The sequence below is a fragment of the Salvia miltiorrhiza genome, chromosome 3, assembly GCF_028751815.1.
Source record: "Salvia miltiorrhiza cultivar Shanhuang (shh) chromosome 3, IMPLAD_Smil_shh, whole genome shotgun sequence".
In the NCBI taxonomy this organism is placed as follows: domain Eukaryota; kingdom Viridiplantae; phylum Streptophyta; class Magnoliopsida; order Lamiales; family Lamiaceae; genus Salvia; species Salvia miltiorrhiza.
Genome location: NC_080389.1, coordinates 17307771 through 17331820, shown reverse-complemented (window position 1 = coordinate 17331820; position 24050 = coordinate 17307771). Strand labels below are relative to the sequence as shown.

The 24050-nt window shown below is 32.2% G+C and overlaps 1 protein-coding gene across 1 annotated transcript; it reads left to right on the top strand.

The window, feature by feature from the left end:
• The first annotated feature begins 1227 nt into the window (after nucleotides 1-1227).
• On the top strand, nucleotides 1228-6824 carry LOC131017920 (mitochondrial inner membrane protein OXA1-like). Its single transcript, XM_057946661.1, has 9 exons — nucleotides 1228-1907; nucleotides 2488-2578; nucleotides 3358-3411; nucleotides 3578-3648; nucleotides 4064-4148; nucleotides 4290-4421; nucleotides 5751-5858; nucleotides 6247-6301; nucleotides 6411-6824. Exons 1-9 carry the CDS (start codon nucleotides 1429-1431, stop codon nucleotides 6662-6664), a joined length of 1329 nt encoding a protein of 442 aa, XP_057802644.1. The 5' UTR covers nucleotides 1228-1428; the 3' UTR covers nucleotides 6665-6824.
• The last annotated feature ends 17226 nt before the right edge of the window (nucleotides 6825-24050 follow it).

Below are 24050 nucleotides of genomic sequence, written 5' to 3'. Positions count from 1 at the left end.
CCTTTGCCGGCGATTGCAGCAGTCAGCAGAGCCAGCCACTGCACACCCAAAGCTCCTTATCTCCCTCTCTTGCTCCGATTTTGAACGACAAGAAGGGCCGCAGTCAATCGGAACCCTAAAACCTCAAATCGCCGCCCTTGCTACCTACCCCAGATCCAGCCATCGAGCCCTAACCTCCGGTGACGACACGGCCGCGAACCGCGCCCGCATCCACTCGATTTCCGACCATGGCGGAGCCGCCGCTGGCAGCAGCAGCCATTGCCTCCCTCTTCTTCCCTCTGCCAAATCAGACGCACATAACAACAAACTCTTCCCATTTGCTCAAAACGACGTCGTTTTACCCCTAACTAAATGATGTTGTTTCTTTTCGCCGCCGGCTATGCCATGTCAACACTCAATTTGGGGATTCCTGAAAGTCATGGAAAAATTATTCAACACATTAAATTCAGAGACTTTTTGATTAAAAAAAAGTTCATGGATAAGTTGGAAATTAAGGTATAGTTCATGGTTTTTGGCGTTTAATTTAAGGTTAATTGTGTTATTTAAAGTTATATAAACTATGAAAATATTGTTAGTTATTATTACTATTGTGCTTGTATTTAATAAAAAATGTATAGAATGTACAGAATGTCCCCAAAAAAATTTGTAATGTGTATTGAAATTATATAATCTATGAAAATATTGTTCTTTATTATTACTCTTATACTTATCTTTTAATAAAAAACGTCTAAAAATGAACTAAAAAAAAAGCCCCCCGCCACTAATAGTCATGTACTCTCTCCGTCCACGATTAATGTTCTCTTTTTGCCATTTTAGAACCTTCACAAAAAAATATTTCATTTCTATTTTTAAACACTATCACACAACACAATTTATTAATGTGAGATCCAAACTCCACTCACAACATAATTTATTAATGTGAGACCCAAACTTCACTTATTCACCACATATTTTTAAATACTACTTCATAATAACACATTTATTATGGGACTCAAAGTTCACTCACAATACACTCATATTTTTTCTTAAAATCTGCACAAAGAAAAGTGGAGAACATTGATTATGAACGGAGGGAGTATAATTTAACTTTATCTCATATAATAAAATTTAAATACTCTCATTAATCTTGGCACACTTTTCTTTTTAATTAGTTTCATTTATAATGACATTTTTTAAAAATAAGTGATTCCTACCCACTTTACACACATAACTCACGCATTGCATGGGTTTTTTTTTTTTTTTTTTTTTGTCAAATTCACGAGTAGTTCATAAACCCCAAAACCCTTCTTCTGTTCCCCTGTTTGTTCCTCCAAACGTCGAAAGATTTCCCATTTCCCTCTTCAAATTAATCTCACTTTCTATTCAGATCCGAGAATTCCTTAATATCATTTGTCTCGATTTTGGTTGGAGGCTCAGGCGGCGGAATTAATGGCGTACAGGCAGATAATCACAGCTCGAGCGAAGTTCTTCTATCAACATCGACAACGAATTTCTCCTTCAATTTCTAATATTCATAGCGACGATGATGATTCTCACGAATTGCGAGCGAAACCGATCTCGAATTATCCCGAAATCGGGAACTATATCCACAACCGATTTTTTGTGGGCAGAGATAATAATTTCAGCAATTACCGCCTTCCGACAAGCGCGCTTCAAGCTAGGAGATTTGCTGTTCCGGCGGGATTTGGAATTTGCTACGGCCGGAATTATTCGAGTGCGAGCGTTGGAGAAGTGTCTGCTGATAAAATTGATGTTCTGAATGATGTGGTTGTTGTGCTGGGGGATAAGGCTGTGGAGGCTGCTCCAGCGATGACTGAGGTGGCCATTGCAGCCGCGGATTCGTTTGCTACAGTGGCCGCCCTCCAGAATTTGATTGAATATATACACAGCTTTACTGGTTTTAATTGGTGAGGGCATTTCTTTGACTTTCCGTATGCGGAATATTTTTTTCATTTTTTTTTAATGTTTAGTGCTATTGTTCTGATAAAAGATTCGTTTGGAGATTTTATTTTATTTTAATCTTGTATGATAGAAGAGTAATTATGTAATTGCATATTGAATACATATAGGGGCGTTTCCTTTGCATGATTGATAAGATGGGTGATTGTGTACTTTAATCCTCAAGAGTAGGATTACTCCAATCCCACCCTTGTAATGAGATAAGAATCAAGCAAAATTAGCTCAAATGATAGAAATAATCAAAGATCATGGAATATCCCAAAGTTTCTATTCATCAAAGTAAACAAGGGATTAGCCCTATTATTTTTATCTATCAAGGCTAATCATTCAAAATAAACGTCTTCATAGTATTGAGTTTCTTAAGAAGGTTGTACTTTATAGAAAGCTGATGTTGTGCGCAAGTATTGACCACAAGGTATGCATCAATGCAAATCCTACTGTAGTAAATGTGGACTGATCTGGACTCGAGAGATCTTTCTTTTTGTAGTTAAGATTCGAATAAAAGTGACTTCTGAAACTTTTTTTTAGGTGGGCATCAATTGTTGTGACCACTCTTATTATTCGTTGGCTTCAAGTTCCTCTTCTCATATATCAACTGAAGTGCTCTTCAAAATATGCTGTGAGTTCTCCCTGTCCTCTGCAGTTTGGGTTTTGTATACTGATGGAGTCTTACTACATACAGTAATATTTGTTGATCCCGGAAATCTGGCAACTCATTTATGAAGAAATTACTATCAAGACATACGTATTGGATTATAGAAATTTAAGAAATCACCATTTCTGAAAACGTACCTGTCCTCAATGGTGGAATGGAGGCTGCCATTTCTATTAAAGCTAAGATTAAAATACGTTAATTATTTGAGTATCGATTTTCTCTTTCTAGAGTTACAAATTTGACTCATTGTCATATTTCCATGTGCTCCACACCTCCACCCTAAAAGTCTAAAACTATTATCCTGCATTTGCCATTGTCCGTCGTGCTTATAATGAAAAGGTAAAGTGAAAAGGACACTTTTGAGAAGACTTTCTAGATGGAATAAGCTCAGGTCATATAAGAAATGCAAAATCAGAGAACAGAACATGTAAAAAAAGGTAAGAGTACTTGGTTGAGAAGAGCAACATAATATACGCATACTGTTGTTATTTTGTTCATGGAGGAGTGGAAATTGGCAATTAGAATCATACAACCGTCAGGTAAACTATTGGTGTACCAACACCAACTCCCCGTCATAAACTTGAGAATTATAGTGCTAGAAAATAGAGACCCCTAATGATATATTTGATATTTGATCTATTTTGTCTAATGATGTTTCCATTGAACTGAATGTGACGTTGGCTTACCATATTGCTCTATGCATTCGACTGTAAACACATTTTGTGGTTGTAAACATTGTGCAGCTTTTACAATTACAACCAGAGATGAAGGCAATTAAGGAAGAAATGCAAAATAAGGTATGAGCTTAAGACTCTAGGTACGTAAATTTCTCTTGATCCTGTTTACTTGCTTTATATGCTGCAGACCCTTGTTTATTATTGCATCCATCATTCTACCATTGCATATAATCCTTTATTATGGCGCTTTAAACTTGCGATTGTCATGCTCGTGATTATTTGACAGGGCATGATGAATTATTTGAACCCCATTGTTGTTGCTGAAGCTAAGAAGAAAATAAATGCACTATGCAAGAAGTATGTGTTTTTTCTCGTCAGTTGTCATTGATGAAGTACATGTCTGTCTAGTTTTATGTTAGAGGGCTTAATTGAATTTATTTCCTTCTCATAATAGATTAGGTTATCTTGTATATATAAATGTACAAGCTGATAAATAGACGGAAAGTTCACTCCCAAATATATGTGGTCAACATATTTCCACACTTCCATATCTTCAGAAAATCTTTGAAGTGTTTAGAAGAGCTGGTTGTTAGTTGTTACTGCTATCAATATATGGGAAAATAGAGAAAATCCAATCTATTTTCAATAATTTGAGACATTGATTTGATTTTGAGTATATATTTACTATATTCTTTTTCTCCATCAGTCCCTTTAGGGAATCAGCTCTGTGCCGATGTGCACGGACTGATCTGATTGCATTTTGGTATTGCAGATATGGTGTATCCCCCTTCACCCCTATAATGGGAGTCATGGTACTTTTAATTAGAGCTCCCGTTGCTTCCTCTTTATTCTTTGCCGTAAGTTCACTTTTCCTTGCTTACAATTGCTTTTTAAGTTCCATCACTTCCTCTGTGCCTTTATTTTTTTTATGATTTCATCCATCTTTTTCCCTGCCTTTTAATACAATTTGACATTTTAAGGCATAATTTTGTATTCAGGTTATGAACATGGCTGAAAAGGTTCCACCTTTTAGGGATGGTGGAATATTATGGTTTACAGATTTGAGTACTCCGGATAGCTTATATATATTTCCAGTTTTGATTGCACTGACGTTATGGATTGCAGTGGAGGTCAGCTATCTTTATACCTTTTCATTTATTTTGTATGTCAACGTATAACCTTTTGCCTTTTATGTTATCCTCAGGAAGTCTTATTTAAGTTTCAGTATTTAGTTTTAATTCTTTGTTAATTATTTTGGGTGTTTGATTGCTTGCTCCTTGAATTAGAATTCAAAAACCATGTATCTTCGCACAATTCCATAAGTTTCCAATAAATATTAGCTCCAACTTTAGCTTTACTTTATAGGTTGCAGTAAAAACAATAAATGAGTTGCAAATATGAGACTTGGATTATGGTTCTCCACTTACCTAAGAAATGGACAAACTTGGGATAATTTCGGGGTGATGGATAAGTCCGGCTTAGCACAGGCCTGGTTTGTTCATTCGGATTATGGCTATTTATGCCCTACTATAAGTTTTTTTCATCCCTCAATATTCTTTTTTCTACTATAGTGATATAATGATATTGCACTAGATTAAATATGCTGATGAGAATTTACTTCATCAATTATTACATACATACATATATATGTATATGTATATATATGATCGTAATGCGCGAATAGCTGTAATTCAGATAATGCAGTGAAATTTTTGCCCGCTCTAGGATTCGAACCCAAATTTGAATTAATCATAATTCCACGATTCGTAGTTCCTATTTTAAAATGGGTTTATTGCCTAACCATTCCCTATATATACTATGAACCATTAAATTATATGTATAAAGAAGAAGCATTGACATAAAAGAAGCACTATTGTCACCCCTATAAGTAAGTTGAAAGTGCAATAGAAAATATATACCTTCAGTTGATCTTCTACTAACACAATAAGGTCTGGCAATGGATTGAAAAGGTTCCTCCTTGACGAGCCGACTCAGATTTGGACTTGCCATAGTGAGTGAGTGCCTGACCAAGTTAATTAGTCCTCACACAAGTACATTCATCTCGCATCATATCATACATTAAATAAAGACGGAAAATTTTCTGGAACTATTCATATAGGATTATCTATATTAAACAGAAATATAATTATTGGATAAGTAAATAGATAATATTATCAGAAAGTTCCAATTACACCATTTAAATTTCTCAATTTTCTAAAAAAGAAAGTGTTCATTTGTAGTCTGACAAACAGAGTGTACGAACCAGGTGAACAAAGATGTTTTACCAATAGCTTCATAACTAATTCTCAATCAATTCTCTTGTATATGATTGTATTGAAAACGCCATCTTGCTGTGAAGTGTCTTCTCGTTCCTACCAGATTTGATTGGCTAGTGCTCAGACTTGTTTCACTTGAACCCTTGATCATGGTTTCATAATTGTTGGATAATCCATTTTCAGATTGATGCAGTAGAAGGTAGGGAAGGCGAACCTACTTCTGCTACCATGAAAAATGTCATGAGGGGCATTGCAGTATTGTCAATTCCTTTCACTGCAGTTTTCCAGAAGGTATTTGGTGCATTTAGTCTACAAATATTTTTTCCACATTGAATATTTACAGTGAGTTCTCCTTATGACATCTTCTGGTATACCGTATACATCATCATTAGATACCTAGCATTGCTATTTTAGTTAATTGTGCATGAGAACCAGTAAGAAGCTTAAAGTAAATTAGCTTAAGATTAGATCAGTGGCAAACATTGTTGTTGAGTGTATTTTATTCTGGTGCGCCTCTATCGCATATTGATTATTCTTAATTTGCATAGAGCATTATGCTTCACCGATGGGAACCTGACCAAGTACTGTAATCATCTCATGGATTATTTACATTGAGCCTCTTATACCTTCTTATTTGTCTTTAGATTTACCGTTGAGCTACTCAGCTAATTTTACGCAGGCTATATTTTGTTATTGGATGACCTCCAGCCTGTTTTCACTGGCGTATGGTTTAGGTTATTCCTTTAACTCTCTCTCTCTCTCCTTTAGGCACTGCTATTTTCTAGCTTGAACATAAGTTCTTCTTTTATGATTTTGTTTTATTTTGTTACCTGTGTTTTTCAGTGTTAAAGAGACTTGAAGTTAAGAAGTTGTTGGGTATACCAGATATACCTGTCGCACCACCTTCAACTAACCAGAAACCTTTCTCATTTTCCGAAATTCCCGAACATCTAGAGAAACTTGTTGCAACTAGCCGAGCCATGGCCCAAAGACAGTTGGAGAGTCGGAGAATAGCCTCTTCAGCTGCCCTTAGAAGGATTGAGGAGTTGGAGAAAAAAGTAAAGGAAGAAAGGGAGGGAAGAAAAGGTGATTCATAGGTAAATTAAGGTGATAGTAAAACCTAGATAAAATAGTATGGATTGACTGAGATTATTATTACTATTTTATTTATGTGTTTGGTAGGTTAAATAATATTCTTGTTTGGTAGACAAAATATAACTCTAGATTAAATTAGTAAATTATTATTTTAACCTCAAACTAGTAAATTCAAAACAAAGAAAAAATTTGTTTGGTTCAAGTAAAGGAATGGAAAGGGAATTGAATCAAATAAAGGAGTGGAATGATAACAATAATCATTACTTTTATTGAGTGTTTGATTAAACAATGGAAATGAATTATTATTAAGGGATTCCCTTTCTTTTGTTTTCCCTCTATTTTGAGGGATAACAAATTGGGTGATTGTGTTACCTTCAAGTAATGGTAATGGTTAATTCATTACCCAAATCAAATAACAATACAACCTTTAAAAACACCTAACCAAGCGTGGGTATAAAACATGTTTGATGTACGTGCTAAAGGTGTGATTGATATTTATTTTAGACTAATATATTATTTTCTAGAGGATTATAGATAAAATCTTATTTGTTAACTAAATCTAGGCTCTTTATCGCACTTCATAGGTGGGATCCGTTACATAGTGAGGATAAAAAATACTAATTTATTATTAAATCAAACTAGCATCGTTTCACAATCCTATCATTGTTTATAGCTGCTACAAAATTTTAATACAACTAAGAAAATAAACTATTAAAACCTTATATATTGTAAACGAGCCTTATCTCATATAATTAATCAAGTGAGCCCCTAGAACATATATATTGTTCTAATATTTTCCATATGCAAACCAAAATTGCAATGCTCGCATGCATGAGTTGCATTTTTGAAACAATTTAATTAAAATGAATGTTAATATTAAAATCAAACATTACAAATAATATATTAGACTAAGAGGGTGTTTGGGTGAGCTTATGAGCTCTTTAAAATAACTTATAATCTGTTTTGCCAAAAAAAACTGAAAATAAGCAAAAACAAAGAAGAAAGAGAAAAGCAAAAAAAGAAACAAAAAAAAAAAAACGAAAAAGCAACAGGCAAAAACAAAGAAGAAAGAAAAAAGCAAAAAAAGAAACAAAGAAATGGGGGTAAGGGGTTTGAACCCTTGACCTCTAAGTGGGGGTGAGCTAAAAATCCGAAACCGAATAACCGAACCGATCCAAACCGAAATTTTAAAATATGGTTCGGTTTTTCGGTTCGATTCGTTTTTTTTTCCATAAAATTTCGGTTTTTCGGTTCGATTCGGTTCGAATTTTTTAAAACCGAACAAAACCGAAAAACGAATTATATTTATAATATATATATATAATTAAATATATGTTATAATATTTTAATTATAATTTTTATAATATCTAACTTCTAATATTTTTTTTAATTTTATAGATTTTTTTTGGAATTTTCGGTTTTTTTTTTTTCGAAAAATTCTGTTTTTTCGGTTTTTTTTTTCAAAAATTTCGGTTTTCTTCAGATTAATTCGGTTTTTCGGTTCGGTTCGATTTTAATTATAAAAATTTTGGTTAATTCGGTTCGGTTTGTTCGGTTCGATTTTTTTTAAACCGAACTAAAATATGTTTGATTTGGTTTTAGCAAAAACCGAACCATATAACCGAATGCTCACCCCTACCTCTAAGACAAAGAGGGCGCGCTTAACCACTGCACAACATGATATTTTTTATTTTATTCAGCGAATACTGCAATATAAACGTTTGATGCGGGTCGGGCCTATGTGGTCGCCGTACACAAGACTAACTCTTATTATTAAGGGATTCCCTTTCTTTTGTTTCCTCTCTATTTTGAGGGGTAACAAATTGGGTGATTGAATTACCTTCAAGTAAGAGTAATGGTTAACTCATTACCTAAATCAAACAACAATCCAATCTTTTAAAAACACCTAGCCAAACGTGGGCCAAATATGTATTCTGTTGAACACGTCTCCCCTTCCCCCTCTCCCGCCGGTGACCAGCAGAACAATCGCCCTTGCTGCGATAAGTTTGCACCACGGTTTCTCCCCATCAAATAGTTTGCTCTAGCTTTAACATTTTTTCAAAAAAAAAAGTTATCAACTTATGTTTTCATGTAAAAAAATCTCGATTTGTACGAAGTGTATTGCACACAATATATTTTCTTTTTCTTTTTTTCTTATTGTTTTAACCAAATATCTTCATATTGGACCAAAAGTAGTTGGTTGAAAGGTGAAGGTAGTTGGCCGTTAAATCAACAATTTAAATGTTCCAGTTGGATGTCTTAGAATAAATCAAAATACCCTATAAAACTATAACCACCAATCTCAAAGATTTCCTTAACTCTTCATATGAATTTCAATTAACCAAAGGAAAACACCATTTGCCAATTTATAGTTTTGTGATGTTCATATTAAGTTAATATATCAATATAAATTTCGAGTTTTAAGCTACATTTACTGGGCTTGCATAATATTTAAGGTCAGTTTACATATAAAGCATGTTTGATGTATGTGCTAAAGGTGTGATTGATATTTATTTTAGACTAATATTATTTTCTAGAGGATTATAGATAAAATCTTATTTGTTTACTAAATCTAGGCTCTTTATCGCACTTCATAGGTGGGATCCGTTACATAGTGAGGATAAAAAATAATTTATTATTAAATCAAACTAGCATCGTTTCACAATCCTATCATTGTTTATAGCTGCTACAAAATTTTAATACAACTAAGAAAATAAACTATTAAAACCTTATATATTGTAAACGAGCCTTATCTCATATAATTAATCAAGTGAGTCCCTAGAACATATATATTGTTCTAATATTTTCCATATGCAAACCAAAATTGCAATGCTCGCATGCATGAGCTGCATTTTTGAAACATTTTAATTAAAATGAATGTTAATATTAAAATCAAACATTACAAATAATATATTAGACTAAGAGGGTGTTTGGGTGAGCTTATGAGCTCTTTAAAATAATTTATAAACTGTTTAGTGTTATAAACTAGAGAGAAGCGAGAGAATATAGTAGAGAATACAAGTATCGTTATTATGAAGTTCACAACACACCCATATTTATAGGTGTTAAACCAAGTGTGAACGTCCGGTGTGAACGTTCACACACGTCCGGTGTGAACGTTCACACACGTCCGGTGTGAACGGAGGACAGTCAACTCCGGTGGCTTGAAGATGTCAAGTGTTATTCTCCCTCTAGGTTTCTTGGTCAACACACATAAGATATATCTAGAAGATATATTTACAACACTTCCCCTTGATTGACCAATCCCTAAAAAATGTTGCCTCATTAAAACCTTGCTAGGAAAACCCAATGGGACAAAACCTAGTCGAAGGAAAAAGAGTACAACTGCTTCCCCTGAACTTGAGATCATTGAATTTCTTTGAGTCGACGTATGCCGATCTCGTGTACCAACTTTCTGAATGTCGATGTTGGTAATGCCTTGGTGAATAAGTCCGCCAGATTTTCACTTGAGCGAATTTGTTGCACGTCGATATCGTAACCCTTTTGAAGGTCGTGTGTGTAGAAGAGCTTTGGAAAAATATGCTTCGTCCTATCTCCTTTGATGTATCCTTCCTTGAGTTGCGCGATGCAATTAGCATTGTCTTCATATAAAATAGTTGGTTTGGCCTTTGATGAAGCTAACCCGCACGACTCTTGGATATGACTCGTCACATTTCTCAACCATACACATTCTCGACTTGTTTCGTGGATTGCAATGATTTCAGAATGATTTGAGGATGTTGCAGTCAAGGTTTGTTTCACAGACTTCCATGATATAGCAGTTCCACCACATGTGAAAATATATCCAGTTTGTGACTTAGCTTCATGTGGATCGAATAAAAATCCTGCATCCGAATACCCCACTAGAGTATTATCAGAATTTTCTTGATAATATAATCCAAGGTCAATGGTACCCTTTAGATAACGTAGAATGTGCTTAACACCATTCCAATGTCTCAAAGTGGGTGCAGAGCTAAATCTTGCTAGAAGATTAACAGAAAAAGCTATATCTGGTCTAGTATTATTAGCCAGATAAGTCAATGCTCCAATTGCACTTAGATATGGTACTTCAGGACCAAGTATCGTTTCACCCTCTTCAATTGGTCGAAATGGATCTTTCTTAGTATCAAGAGATCTAACGACCATTGGTGATGCTAATGGATGTGCATTATCCATATAGAAGCGTTTTAACACTTTTTCTGTATATGTGGATTGATGGATAAACGTACCTCCACGGATACGTTCCATTTGCAAACCAAGACAAAACTTTGTCTTTCCCAAATCTTTCATCTCAAATTCTTTCTTCAAATATTCAGCAGTTTTATTGAGCTCTTCAGGAGTCCCAATTAAATTTAAATCATCAACATAAACTGCTATGATTGCAAATCCACTTTCGGTTTTCTTAATGAAAACACAAGGGCAGATATCATCATTCTTGTATCCTTCTTTCAAAAGATACTCGCTCAGTCTATTGTACCACATACGACCAGACTGTTTCAACCCATACAACGATTTTTGCAGTTTAATTAAATACATGCTTTTGGGTTGTGACTGAAATCCTTCAGGCATTTTAAATCCTTCAGGAATTTTCATATATATGTCAGTATCTAATGACCCATATAGATAAGTAGTCACTACATCCATAAGGCGCATATCAAGCCTTTGTGACACAGCCAGACTAATCAAAAATCTAAAAGTAATAGCGTCCATTACTGGAGAGTATGTTTCCTCATAATCAATTCCTGGTTTTTGTGAGAAACCTTGTGCTACGAGTCTTGCTCTATATCTCGTAACTTCATTTTTGTCGTTTCTCTTTCTAACAAAAATCCATCTATATCCAACAGGGATTTTAGATTCCGGAGTTAAGGCTATAGGCCCAAATACTTTCCGGTTATCACAGTAATTTAATTCCCTTTCTATAGCTTCTTTTCACTTTGGCCAATCAAGTCTCTGTTTGCATTTAGCAACAGATGTATGTTCAGGATCCTGATATTTAAAACTTCAAGAGCTATATGAAAGGCAAATATATCATCAACAATGATATTTTCTCTCTCTAGTATCTGATGTAAATAATTTATTGAGATCTCATGATTTTCAGATACTTGTAATTCTTCAGGAATTACATCACTTTCATTTGATTGATTAGTCGTTTTCGTCATTGTTTGATTTCCATCTTGCCCCTTTCGTTTTTTCTAGGCATAGAATCTTTGGAACCAACTGGTCGACCACGTTTTTGACGAATTTTGGACTCATTTGCTGCCAAATCTATTTGTCCTTCAGGGACATCAATTTTAGCTAGAGTATTTGCAGCATGTATGTGAGATTGTGTCACTTTTCTTGTATCTACAAAAGCATCAGGAATTTGATTTGCAATATTTTGCAAATGAATAATCTTTTCATTTTCTTGTTCACATTGATTTGTTCTAGAATCAAAATGTGATAAGTTTTTCTCATTTCAAGAGATTTCCTTGTGCTTTTCTGGATGTAGATTTATTCCTCCTAATGTTGGAAATGTCATTTCATCTAAATGACAATCTGCAAAACGTGCAGTAAATAAATCACATGTTAAAGGTTCTAGATACCTTATAATCGATGGTGAATCAAATCCAACATATATCCCAAGTCTTCGTTGGGGACCCATTTTTGTTTGTTGTGGGGGTTGCAATTGGGACTTGAACCGCGCAACCAAAAGTTCGTAAGTGAGAAACATCAGGTTCTCGGCCAAATATAATTTGCATTGGGGAGTATTCATGATTTGCTGATGGCCTTAGTCGAACTAATGTTGCAGCATGTAATATGGCATGACCCCAAACAGTAGTTGGTAGTTTTGATTTCATAAGTAATGGTCTAGCAATAATTTGAAGACGTTTAATAAATGATTCCGCTAAACCATTTTGAGTATGGACATGAGCTACTGGATGTTCAATCTCAATTCCAATAGCCATACAATAGTTATCAAATGCTTGAGATGTAAACTCACCAGCATTATCAAGACGAATTCTTTTAATTGAATTGTCTGGGAATTGAGCTCTTAATTTTATGATTTGAGCAAGTAGTCTAGCAAATGTTGCATTTCTAGTAGAAAGCAAGCATACATGGGACCATCTATAAAAGGCATTAATTAATACCATAAATTATCGAAAAAGGTCCACAAGGTGGATGTATAGGTCCATAAATGTCTCCTTCAATTCTTTCTAAGAAATATGGAGATTCAGTATTATCCTTCGTATATGAAGGTCTAATGACTAACTTGCCTTGCGCACAAGCATCACATGAGAATTCATTTGTAGAAAGAATCTTTTGATTCTTTATATTGTGCCCATATGAATTATTGATTATTCGGCGCATCATAGTCGCTCCAGGATGTCCAAACCTATCATGCCAAAGCTTAAAGCTTTTTGTATCATTGAACTTTACGTTCATGAAATGGTTTGTCTCAATTGCTTTTATGAATGTGTAATACATTCCAGAAGGTAGTGTTGCTAATTTTTCTTTTGTCAGCTTATAGCCTGAAACAAAAGAATTTATGCAAAGATATTCATTTCTACCTTTCACATAATTGTCTCGATGTGGTATCCATTATTTCGGATATCCTTGAAACTTAGTAAGTTACTTACTAAAGTGCAGGGCATTTTCAATATCTAATTTAGTATCATTTGGCAAAATGATACAAGCTCTTCCGGAGCCTTCAATGATTTTTGATGCACCTGATATTATGTTAACATTATTCTCATCTAATGTCAACTTAAGGAAATACTTCTTCTTTTGAAGAATAATATGTGTATTTATTTACCAAGACAAATATCACAAGATTTCATATGATATTAATATATATATATATATATATATATATATATATATATATATATTCATGCCTTGTTAAAAACCTCTCCGCAAAAACCCTATGGGAAAAATTCGGTAGAGGAAAAGAGTACAAGATATATATATTTACTCATATATTACACTAGTTGCCTCGTTAAAAACCTTAACTAAGAAAACCTCGTAGGAAAAAACTTAGTAAGGGAAAAAGAGTACAACCATTCGGCATTTAGGGCCGTTTGACCTTCAAGGTCTAATTTTCAAGAGCATGTAATATGGATTGCTCTTGAAGAGTATGTAATATTCTTCATGGAATATTGATTGTGCTACATCGGGAGCAACAATATGAATCAAATAGATAAAGATTCAAGGATATGTTATCCAAATATTTAATTTACTTGCTCTTAGAGCATGTAATATTCTTCAGGAATATTACTTGTGCTACTTTAATAGCATCAATTTAAGATCTTGAATGTAATATTCTTCAGGAATACTACTTGTGCTATTTGAATAGCATCAATGAGTTTTTCAAGATTATTTAAAAAAATACGTTGTATATATATAATATACAAAGTATATATCCACTATGAATTAAAAAATTTCCCAATACATGATAATATCAATAGTGATTCAAGTAGTAGAACATCGAAGTTTACTGATTATATAAAATAATATGAAACAAGAATTGCCACGTAGTAGTAAATCATATTCAAGATTTTGTAGAATAAGATCCAATCAAATATTGCACTCTTAACAAACAAAATAAATTAAAACTCAATTATATATGTTTGTCATCTCACCGAAAGGGTGCACAAAAATATTGAGATTAAATCTATTGGCATCATATCTTTTTAACATAATCGGGCGAATCTATTATGTCTCCAATTATCAAAATAGTCTTCTATTTTGCGTGAACTTTTCATATTTTTCTTTATTATTTTTTTAAAATCTACTATTTCACATTGACTTTTTATACCACATCAAATACAAGTTTACATAAAATGACATATTCCGTCTAAGTACAGATCAAAAATTTACTTTATATCCTCCAAATTCCAATCAAAATTCACTTTTGTTTGGTGGAATGATTAAGATCAATATCATTCGAAATGCATCACTAATTTAATATGCTCAAACAAATGCTATTTTAATAGCATCAAAATATAACTTTTAGGATTATTTGTATTTCTTCAAGAATAACGAAAATTATATCATTCGTAATAAACAAATATAACATATTTGCATCAAACCACAAATATAAGGGGAATTTGCACAAATTTCAATAACAATCTCTTTTATGCAAAGCATATATGTTACCATGATTCCGTTTTCTGGTTATTTCCAAGCCAATTTATTGATATAAACATATTAAACAATATAATATTCTAATACTTCAAAGTTTCTTTCGTCTGGATTTAGATGATTACTAAAATTATACGGATTGAAATTCAGATGAAAAGAAAATTAGTCGTACCTTATTGGAAAGACACAATTCTTTCCTAGGGCATACCTCCAATCCTTTTACGATCGAAGGAAGATGAGAGGATTAGAGCATGGTGCTGATAACGTGTTATAAACTAGAGAGAAGTGGTGGCCCATGCAGCTTATAAGTTCATTCAAAGTGTTTGGCAAAATAAGCTCTTAAAGAGTTTATAAGCTATAAAAATAAGCTCTCTGAAAAATAAATTCATTTACCCCAACTTATTTTCTCATTATCTTATAAACAACAGTCATTTTACAAAAATAACTTAATTATGTATATATTTTTTATTTTCATCATATATTATTCTAATTTGATATCACTTTGATTTTCTCTCTCTAACAAGATTTCCTCACTCTAACTAAAAAATTTCCTTCTAGTTTATGAGCTCAATTATCAAAACACTTTAACAACTTCTAAGCTCTTATGAAACTATATCTTATAAGTTGTTGAAATATTTTATAAGCTTCAAGAATTTATAAACTTTTTAAAATAAGTTTATCCAAACACACTCTAAATATCTAATAAATGAAGAAGCTAATTGAACCACACATGTCCATGTATAAAGTAACCATCATCAAATATAAAATGACTTGAGTATCGCTTGTTTCAAGGATTGGGTTTTTTTGTGGACAGAGAGCTTTAGAATTCACACCCCACCGTTCTTTTCTTCCAAATAAAAAAATCAATATATTATGCATGACTAGTGTGTGCTCATTTTTATGCATATACTTAGAAAATCAGCTATATATACATGTAAATACTCCCTTCATTTATAAATAAGTTGCTACCGTCATCAAAAGACGTATATTAAAGAGGCAATTAAATTTACATTTGTAACTTTATTTATTGTTTTATTCATATATTAGAAAAGTATTGAAGTGGAATATGTCTTCTATGAAAAATTTGGATTGTGCCAAAATTCTTTTGGATTTAAATATTTATGTCTCAGTTCGACCCAAAATGTGCATTTTGGATATGATAGGATCAAAATTTTTATTGAATCAAAATTAATATTCAACTATAATAAATGAACATGGATACCCTTATATCTATCGACAACTTGTAATTGAAATACAAGTACCCTTATCCTTCACTTCATCATACCTCTTACTGTCTTCCTCCCTGAAAATTGTGTCTTATTATCATATTGGAATATCTCTGAAAATTATGGTATTTCCTTATTTGAAAATGATCCAACAAACTTTCTCTCTCACTATTTACAAAAAAATGTGGACCTAATCCTCTGCTCACACACAACTACTACACTTTTTCTTAAAACCCGTGTCCGAACCACAATATTTAGGGACGGAAGGAGTATTATATATTGATAATCTAACTAGTCATTCATAATAACGTACTTGATTAATAGGCTTCATGTTCACTGTACATTCTACACCTTTACAATCAGGGGTGTGCATATGATTTTTGTTAAAGGTGCCTTACTATTGTAGAACAGAGCGATACTTACATGAATGAGAGAAAAAAGTGAAGTAAGAAGAATATATGCCGTATAAATTAGTACCATAATGCGGTATTACGATTTTTTTCAAAAATAAATCCATATACCATTAATATTTTAATACCAAACATAATTTATATTATACTAGTTTTAACATTTCGAGAAAAAGTATTATTAAAGATTTAACAATTGATAAAGAACCGTTGTCTAGGTTTATCTAAAGACAAACATTTTAGACAAAAATTCTCGTGCATATATAGATAAAACGGTTAATTGACGTAAAATCCACGATTTTTTAATTTGCTAAAATCGATTTTCTACCATGATTTCTAAAATTGGAATCAAAATTCATGAACGTTCAGTTTTATTTGATTTATTTCAGGGTCCCTAATTACCCCCCAAATTAATGCTTATGTGGCAACTGTAATTAAATCGTAATTACAGTGTGGCTTAATTGTCCGAAGAAATGAAACAGCGTCGTTTTTCTTATAAACCAAACGACGTCATTTCAACGTGAAATTCTAAATTGAAATTGAATGGGGGATTCTTCTCTTCCTCTCCACTATTAGGGTTCACATCTCTCCCCTCAGGTTTTTAGCTGCGTTAAAGTTGCAGCAAGCAAAAGATAGAAAGTTGAAGCTTGAGAATCATTGATTTCTTTCTCTGGCTAGCTATTGCTTGTGAATGGTGAAAGACCAATCTTTTAGGAGATTTGTCTTATTTGTTATTGTGATTTGAAAAGGGGTTGGTTTTTAGCTTTGCTATTAAGGGAGTGGACAACCTAAAACCATCATTGTCTGCAGTTAATCGGAGCTCCGGCGAGGCTTCGCTGGAGAAGATTCCCGATCTATAGTTGACTTTGAATTTCTATATTTGTTGAAGATCTAATGTCCAAAGTTGTTATGAGCCCTAAACTGCCATGAATAAAAATTAGAAATTGGAGAATATAATTTATTTTTTGGATTGTTCTCGGCCAGGGGAATATGATTTAATTCACATTTCAATTTTCTTTTACATGACATGGAAGATTCTAAAAAAAAAATTACTGATAAAACGTCGTCGTTTTATAATCGATCTTCATCATTTTTCTTTTAAAATAAAACGACGCCGTACCCTAGTCAGTGTAAGTTTACCACGTATTATCCATATATATCAGTTATAATTTGATCGGAGAAAATCGTTGTGAGGAAGAGAACGTTGCCGTGAGAAAAATTAAATAACATTGAACGTTCATGAATTTTGATTCCAATTTTAAAAGTCGTGATACGAAATCAATTTTAACAATTTTTTGTGAATTTTAGGGCAATTAGCAATAGATAAAAAGATGTAAATAAAATATCAAAATGACAATTATCCTTAAAAATGTAGCCTTTTAACGGAATTTGATGTCAGCATTAGGTTTGAGTAAGCGTACATTTTGGGTTTTGCTTTTTCAAAAATGTAACTAAACAATAGTGATTTTTTGATTTGGGTCTCAACTGGAAGATAAGGATAAGGCAATATTGCTTTTAGGTCGCATTGCCACCCACGATCAAAATCAAAAAATCGCTACGAAAATTTTGCCAGTCTCCAATCAAAACATAGCTGACGCGGGATCCTATATTTAAAATATAAATAATCCAGGATTATTTACACGTAGTCACATGTAAATAAAAATAGTATACATAAAATTTCGCATCACTTATATTTTGATTGGAGAATGTCAGCAGGATTGAAAAGGATTTACAAAACACTAAATTGAATGTCTATAAATTGAACTTGTGATAAAAAAAAATTACAACATCAAAATTCATGTATTTTTTTTTTATTCTTTTCAAAATTTATGTGCAAAATCAAACTATTTCCAATATTAATATATTTAGACGTCAATAACACAATTAAGCACTTAAATGTTATTTGAGAACATATAATCAACTTTTTTTTTTATCAGGAAAAGGTGACAAATTTATAAAAAATCAAGGTACCAGGGGTACCGAAAAAGAAGTAAAGTTACAGCAGCAAAAAAGAAAAATACAAACAAAAGCATAGCATAAAAGAAAAAGGAGAAATAGCTCCAACAGCTCCAACATCCAGTTCCGATTTATCCCAGAACTCTAAAACCTGACATCCAAGATCTAAAATCACCAACTGAGTTTTCTAGATTGTAAGCCATCTTCCAAGTCCACAACCTCGTCTTAATCTCTCGGATCATTTTATCTTTATTCCATTGACCCTGGTTGAATTTGCATTCATTTCGACACTTCCAAATGCACCAAACAATGCAAAGCCAAACACTTCTCAGAAAATTACCGTCCCCCTTATCTCCAATGTTCATGAAAGCGGTGAAATGTTCACGAGCTGAGCATTGAAAAACCGATTTTTTACCAAGAAAAAAAAGTAAACCTCATATAATCAACTATTCCCTCAGTCCACAATATATTTGCCACATTTTATATTGCACGAGTTTTAATAAAATATGAGAAAATTTGTTAGTAGAGTGAGGATCCCACTTTAAATGTGAGTGGAGATGTGTGGACCCTATAAATGGAAGTGACAAATTTTTTGTGGACGAATCAAAAAGGAAATTGTGGCAAATTTATTGTGGACGGAGGGGGTATAATTCTATTCCTTCCGCCCCACTTTATATGTCTTACTTTCTTATTTTGGATTGTCCCACTTAAAATATCTTGTTTTATTTTGGGACATTCAACAAATAAAAAACAAAATCAACATAAATTATAAATTACACAATATGCCATAAAAATAATATTCTCTACATTCTCTCTCTTACTTAATTTGATATATATACCCATAAATTGCTTACATCTTAATATCTTAGAGCATCCGCATTGCTTACACGATGCGGCCTACTCGTGTAAGGCCGCTATCGTGTAAGGCGATGTAGGCCTTGCCTACACGAGGGCTACACGTTCTAACGTGTAGCCCATTTTGCTAAAAAAAATCGAATTTTTGAATTTTGAATTTGAAGACAGCTTTGACTGCCTCGGTTTGCATGCAAAATTTGACCGTTCAAAATTTTTAATTTTTTTTTCTTCTCTTTATATTCTCTCTTCCTCCTTCTTCTTCATCACTTTCACTCCACAATTCTCCTCTTTCAATCTACACCTTTCAAGCATTTTCTTCTTTTTTTTTTCGAGGAATATGTGCAAAGAGATACCCTTCTCCGAGATAGGCAGTTGCACGCCGCGCTCCAATATGATTTGATGGAGCATGTTTGGGCACGTTTCGAACCTCTAGGGCCGGAATAGTTATTTGTAGGATTTGTTTATATTTTATTAAGTTTTATGTAATTTTTAGGATTTCAAAATTAATGCAATTTAAATTTGATGTAAATTGTGTGATTTAAATTTATGCAATTAAACTTAAATGAAAAATGGAAAAATCAAAACTAAAAAAATCATGTAAGCTATCATGTAACCCCAATGCAGCCTATTTACACCATGTGGTCCCCCCTCATAAAGTAAGCTATCATGTAACATCAATGCGGATGCTCTACTACAACAAAATTGTCTAGTAATAACACAATTTTAGTGATATCAAAAAACATGTCACAAAAATTTATATATCTTTAAGTGTAACAAAGTGTAGCTACAACAACAAATGTATCTATTTACTTTAGTTACACATAAAATGTAAGTAAATTTAAAAAAGTAACAAATTTTATGACATCTATCAATGTAACAAATTTTGTAACATTCAAAACTATCACAAAATATTTTTGTTTACACATAAGTGTCACAAAATCTCTCTCTCTCTCTCTCTCTCTCATTATTATATACACACACAAATATTATTAATATAGTATTACTTTAATTATTAATAAAGTTATTTTTTAAAAATAATTAATTATAAATTATATTTTCATAAAAAATAGTTACATATTAATATGTCACAAAAATAAATATACTTTTACATGTCATAAAAATAATTATACCTTCAAATGTCACTAAATTTAGTGGCATGTCTTTATTTTTGTGACGCATAATAGTTACTCAACTATAAATATTACTACAATTTTATTTAATTATATTTATAAGTGCCATTATTTATTAAAAATCATATCACTACTGAAATATTTTGTTGTAGTAAAAGGATAAAACATTTTAAATGAAAGGAAGGGAATAATTTGTAATCTATCGTTGTACAGTACTTATTTGTACAATAGGCGTCGACTTCATATTGGTTGGCAAATGGGTAATTAAAATTATATTCTTAATGGTCTCAAAAAAAAATTATATTCTTAATTAATTAGGTGAAATTGTATTTATTCCTTTACCAAACTAATCAAACATCGTCCAAGTTTTGATTTCTTCGGTGAGGTGACTACTTTTTTAATTTTTATAGGCTTTGTGTACAACTGAAAGGGGCTCAACTTTTTAATAGGAGTAGTAGGTTTTTATTGGTATAAAAGAATAACCACATACTTTAATATATTTACAAAAATAATATTCAATGTGCAAATTCTTAAGAAAATTAACATTTGGTTACTTTAAGCAAATGCTTATTGACTTGACAAGTTGGATTTATACGTGAATTTTGCTGGCAAAAAAATTAAATGAGATTAGCTAAGAACTCAAAATCACGTCAACAAAATCAAAATCTTTTTTTGATGTTGAGATGAGAGGTGAATTTATGTACTCAAATGAAATGTATTGTATCAGGAAGTTAAGACGAAAAGTCATGCTTCCAGATTGCATCAAAAGATATAGTTAACCATGCAAAATTATTTCAATAAAAATGAATTATTTCAATAAAAATGAAGATGATGATATTTCTCATCTCCCTTCATTTACCTTCTTTTTCCTTTTTTTAATATTGTGAAAATCTGAACCTCTACTTTCGATGCACACTAAGTAAACCATAACTGCGTGTAAATCACATATGAATGCAAATCACATTAAGTTCATGAATGCAAATCACATATGAATGCAAATCACGTATTGGTTTGAGATTTCGTTGGATTTTTTGAACTTTAAAAAATTCATGAATATTCGTGAATTTAGGAAATTCATAGACCCTATGCAGAGTTTGCCTGACTTTTTAAATTGATTTTCATGAATAAAAAATCAAGTATCACAAATAATGTAGAATAGCCTATTTTCAAATAGAATCCTACATCACATGGGGCCTTTCCCAACTAAAAATTTGTCCATTTCATATTTTTTAAAAAAATAAAAAAAAAATTGACCATTTCAAGATCCCACGAATCTTAAATTTTATGTGTTATTTTTTCCCCAATTCTTGTGAAATAATTTATCTTTTTGTCATAATCATGCATTTATATGTACAAGCAAGATAAAATATACAGCATCAAATCACGTCAATATTAGGGATGGCAATCGGGTACGACGGGTACGGATAATGACTATTCATACCCATACTCACGAACTAAATGGATAGTGACTTTTAATCGCGAAAATATCCATGGATATCAAATGATATCCAAACCCGCCACCCGCAGATATATACCCGCTATCCGTCGGGTATCCACGAACCCGCTACCCGCTATCCGTCGAATACCCGCCACCCACTATCCCTCGGATACCCGCCACCCACTATTCGCTGGATATCCGCCTCCCACTATCCATTGGATACCCACGAAATAAAATTTAATTATAAATTTATAACAAATTTAACGGGTAATTGACGGGTATTTCACGGGTAATTGGCAGGTATTTTCGCGGATATTTTTTGCGGGTAAACGGGTTTCGCGGGTATGGATAGTAAGTATTCAAACCCATACCTATAAACTAAATGGATAGTGAATTGCAACCACAAAATTATCCGTGGATATCAAATGCCTCTCAAATCTACCCTAATAGGTTTTCGCGAATATCCATTACTCGCGGGTAAATTGTCATCCCTAGTCAATATTATAGGAGAATCCATAAAATTTGAACAAATCACCTACCAATACAAAATGGAAAAACATTTAATCCTCACACCTACGTCCTACGGTATAATTAAAATCGAATATTTGGCAGAAAACTAGATTGTAGGCTTTTGCAGCGTAATTGATGAATGATGAGCCACAACCATTAATTATTCAAACTAGAGAAATACAGCGAAAATTACGCCATGTGAGGAGCATGGCGTCTTTATTCTATCATTTAATAGAATTATGGAGTAATATTTAATCAAGATTTAATCAACATCTTATCTGGCTCCAGAAAGAGAGTGAAGTATAAAAATTGCTTAAAATTCCCATCTATCTATTCTTAGGGTGCGCTTGTTTTTTATCCCTCTAAATAAAGGGATAACAAAAATTTATGCATTTAAATAACTTCTTTCTTATCCCACATTTTAAAAATTCACCAATTTTCCTTCCTTATTTTCATTTCAATGGGGGATAATATTATCACATCAAAATAGAGGGATAATATTATTCCTCTTTGAAGTGAAAATAAGGAAGAAAAAATGGTGAATTTTTCTTTTGTGTAAAATGTGGAATAAGAAATAAGATATTTAAAGGCATAAATTTTTATTATCTCTCATTTTTCCATTCATCAAAGTTAACGCACCCCTATACTATAGAGAGTGGTAATTATAAAAATGGCAATTACTTTATACAAAAAGTAATATAGAGAGTGGTAATTATAAAAAACGTAATTACTTTATAAGAAAAAGTACTTATTCCGCATTCGTTATGAAACATTATTAATTATTCATGAAAATTTATGAATTCATAAAAAAATTAATTTCATCACCTACAGTAGTCATACTTTGAACAATGAATTCATTCTGTAAAGTTATGAATGAACCATAGATCTACATGATTTAAAGGCTGAAAATAGTTTTATTGTATATGATATATACATACATACACACACATATATATAGTGGTTCAAATAACAATTAGGGTGCGTTCACTTTGATGGATGGAAAAAGAAGGGATAACAAAAATTTATGTCTTTAAATGTCTCTTTTTTTATCCTACATTTTATATAAAAGAGAAGTTCACCATTTTTTTCTTCCTTGTTTTCACTTCAAGGAGGGATAATATTATCCCTTCATTTTGGTGTGAAAATATTATCCCTTCTTGAAATGAAAATAAGGAAGGAAAAATTGTGAATTTTTTTTTTTGTGTAAAATGTGGGATAAGAAAAAAGACATTTAAAGGCATAAATTTTTGTTATCCCTTTATTTAGAGGGATAAAAAGCAAACACACCCTTTATAGTATTTTAAGTTCCAAATAGATTACTCTTTTAACTCAATTTTGGTCTTTCAAGTTCCAAATGAAATGATACTCAAAAGTGGCTTCAAACAAAATAATTCTCATAACTTAATTATAGTTTTGCAAATTTCATATGAGATAATGATCACAAGTTAGATATGATCTTTAAACATCAAACGATAATATGATGTTCAAAAATTAAATGTGGTGTTTTAAGTTCTAAACAAGAATATGCAAATGAATATTTCTAATATCTCAAAAAAATTAATTGATGAAAGTGATTGAGATTAATACCATTTTTATATTGTAATACCATTTTATATATTATACCATCAATTTAATTTAGTCAAATCAAATTAATTAAAAATATAAGGGAAAATTGCACCTAAATACACAAACTTTGCCGAAAATCCATATTTGACGCGAAGTTAGGAATTTACATTTTAATACAC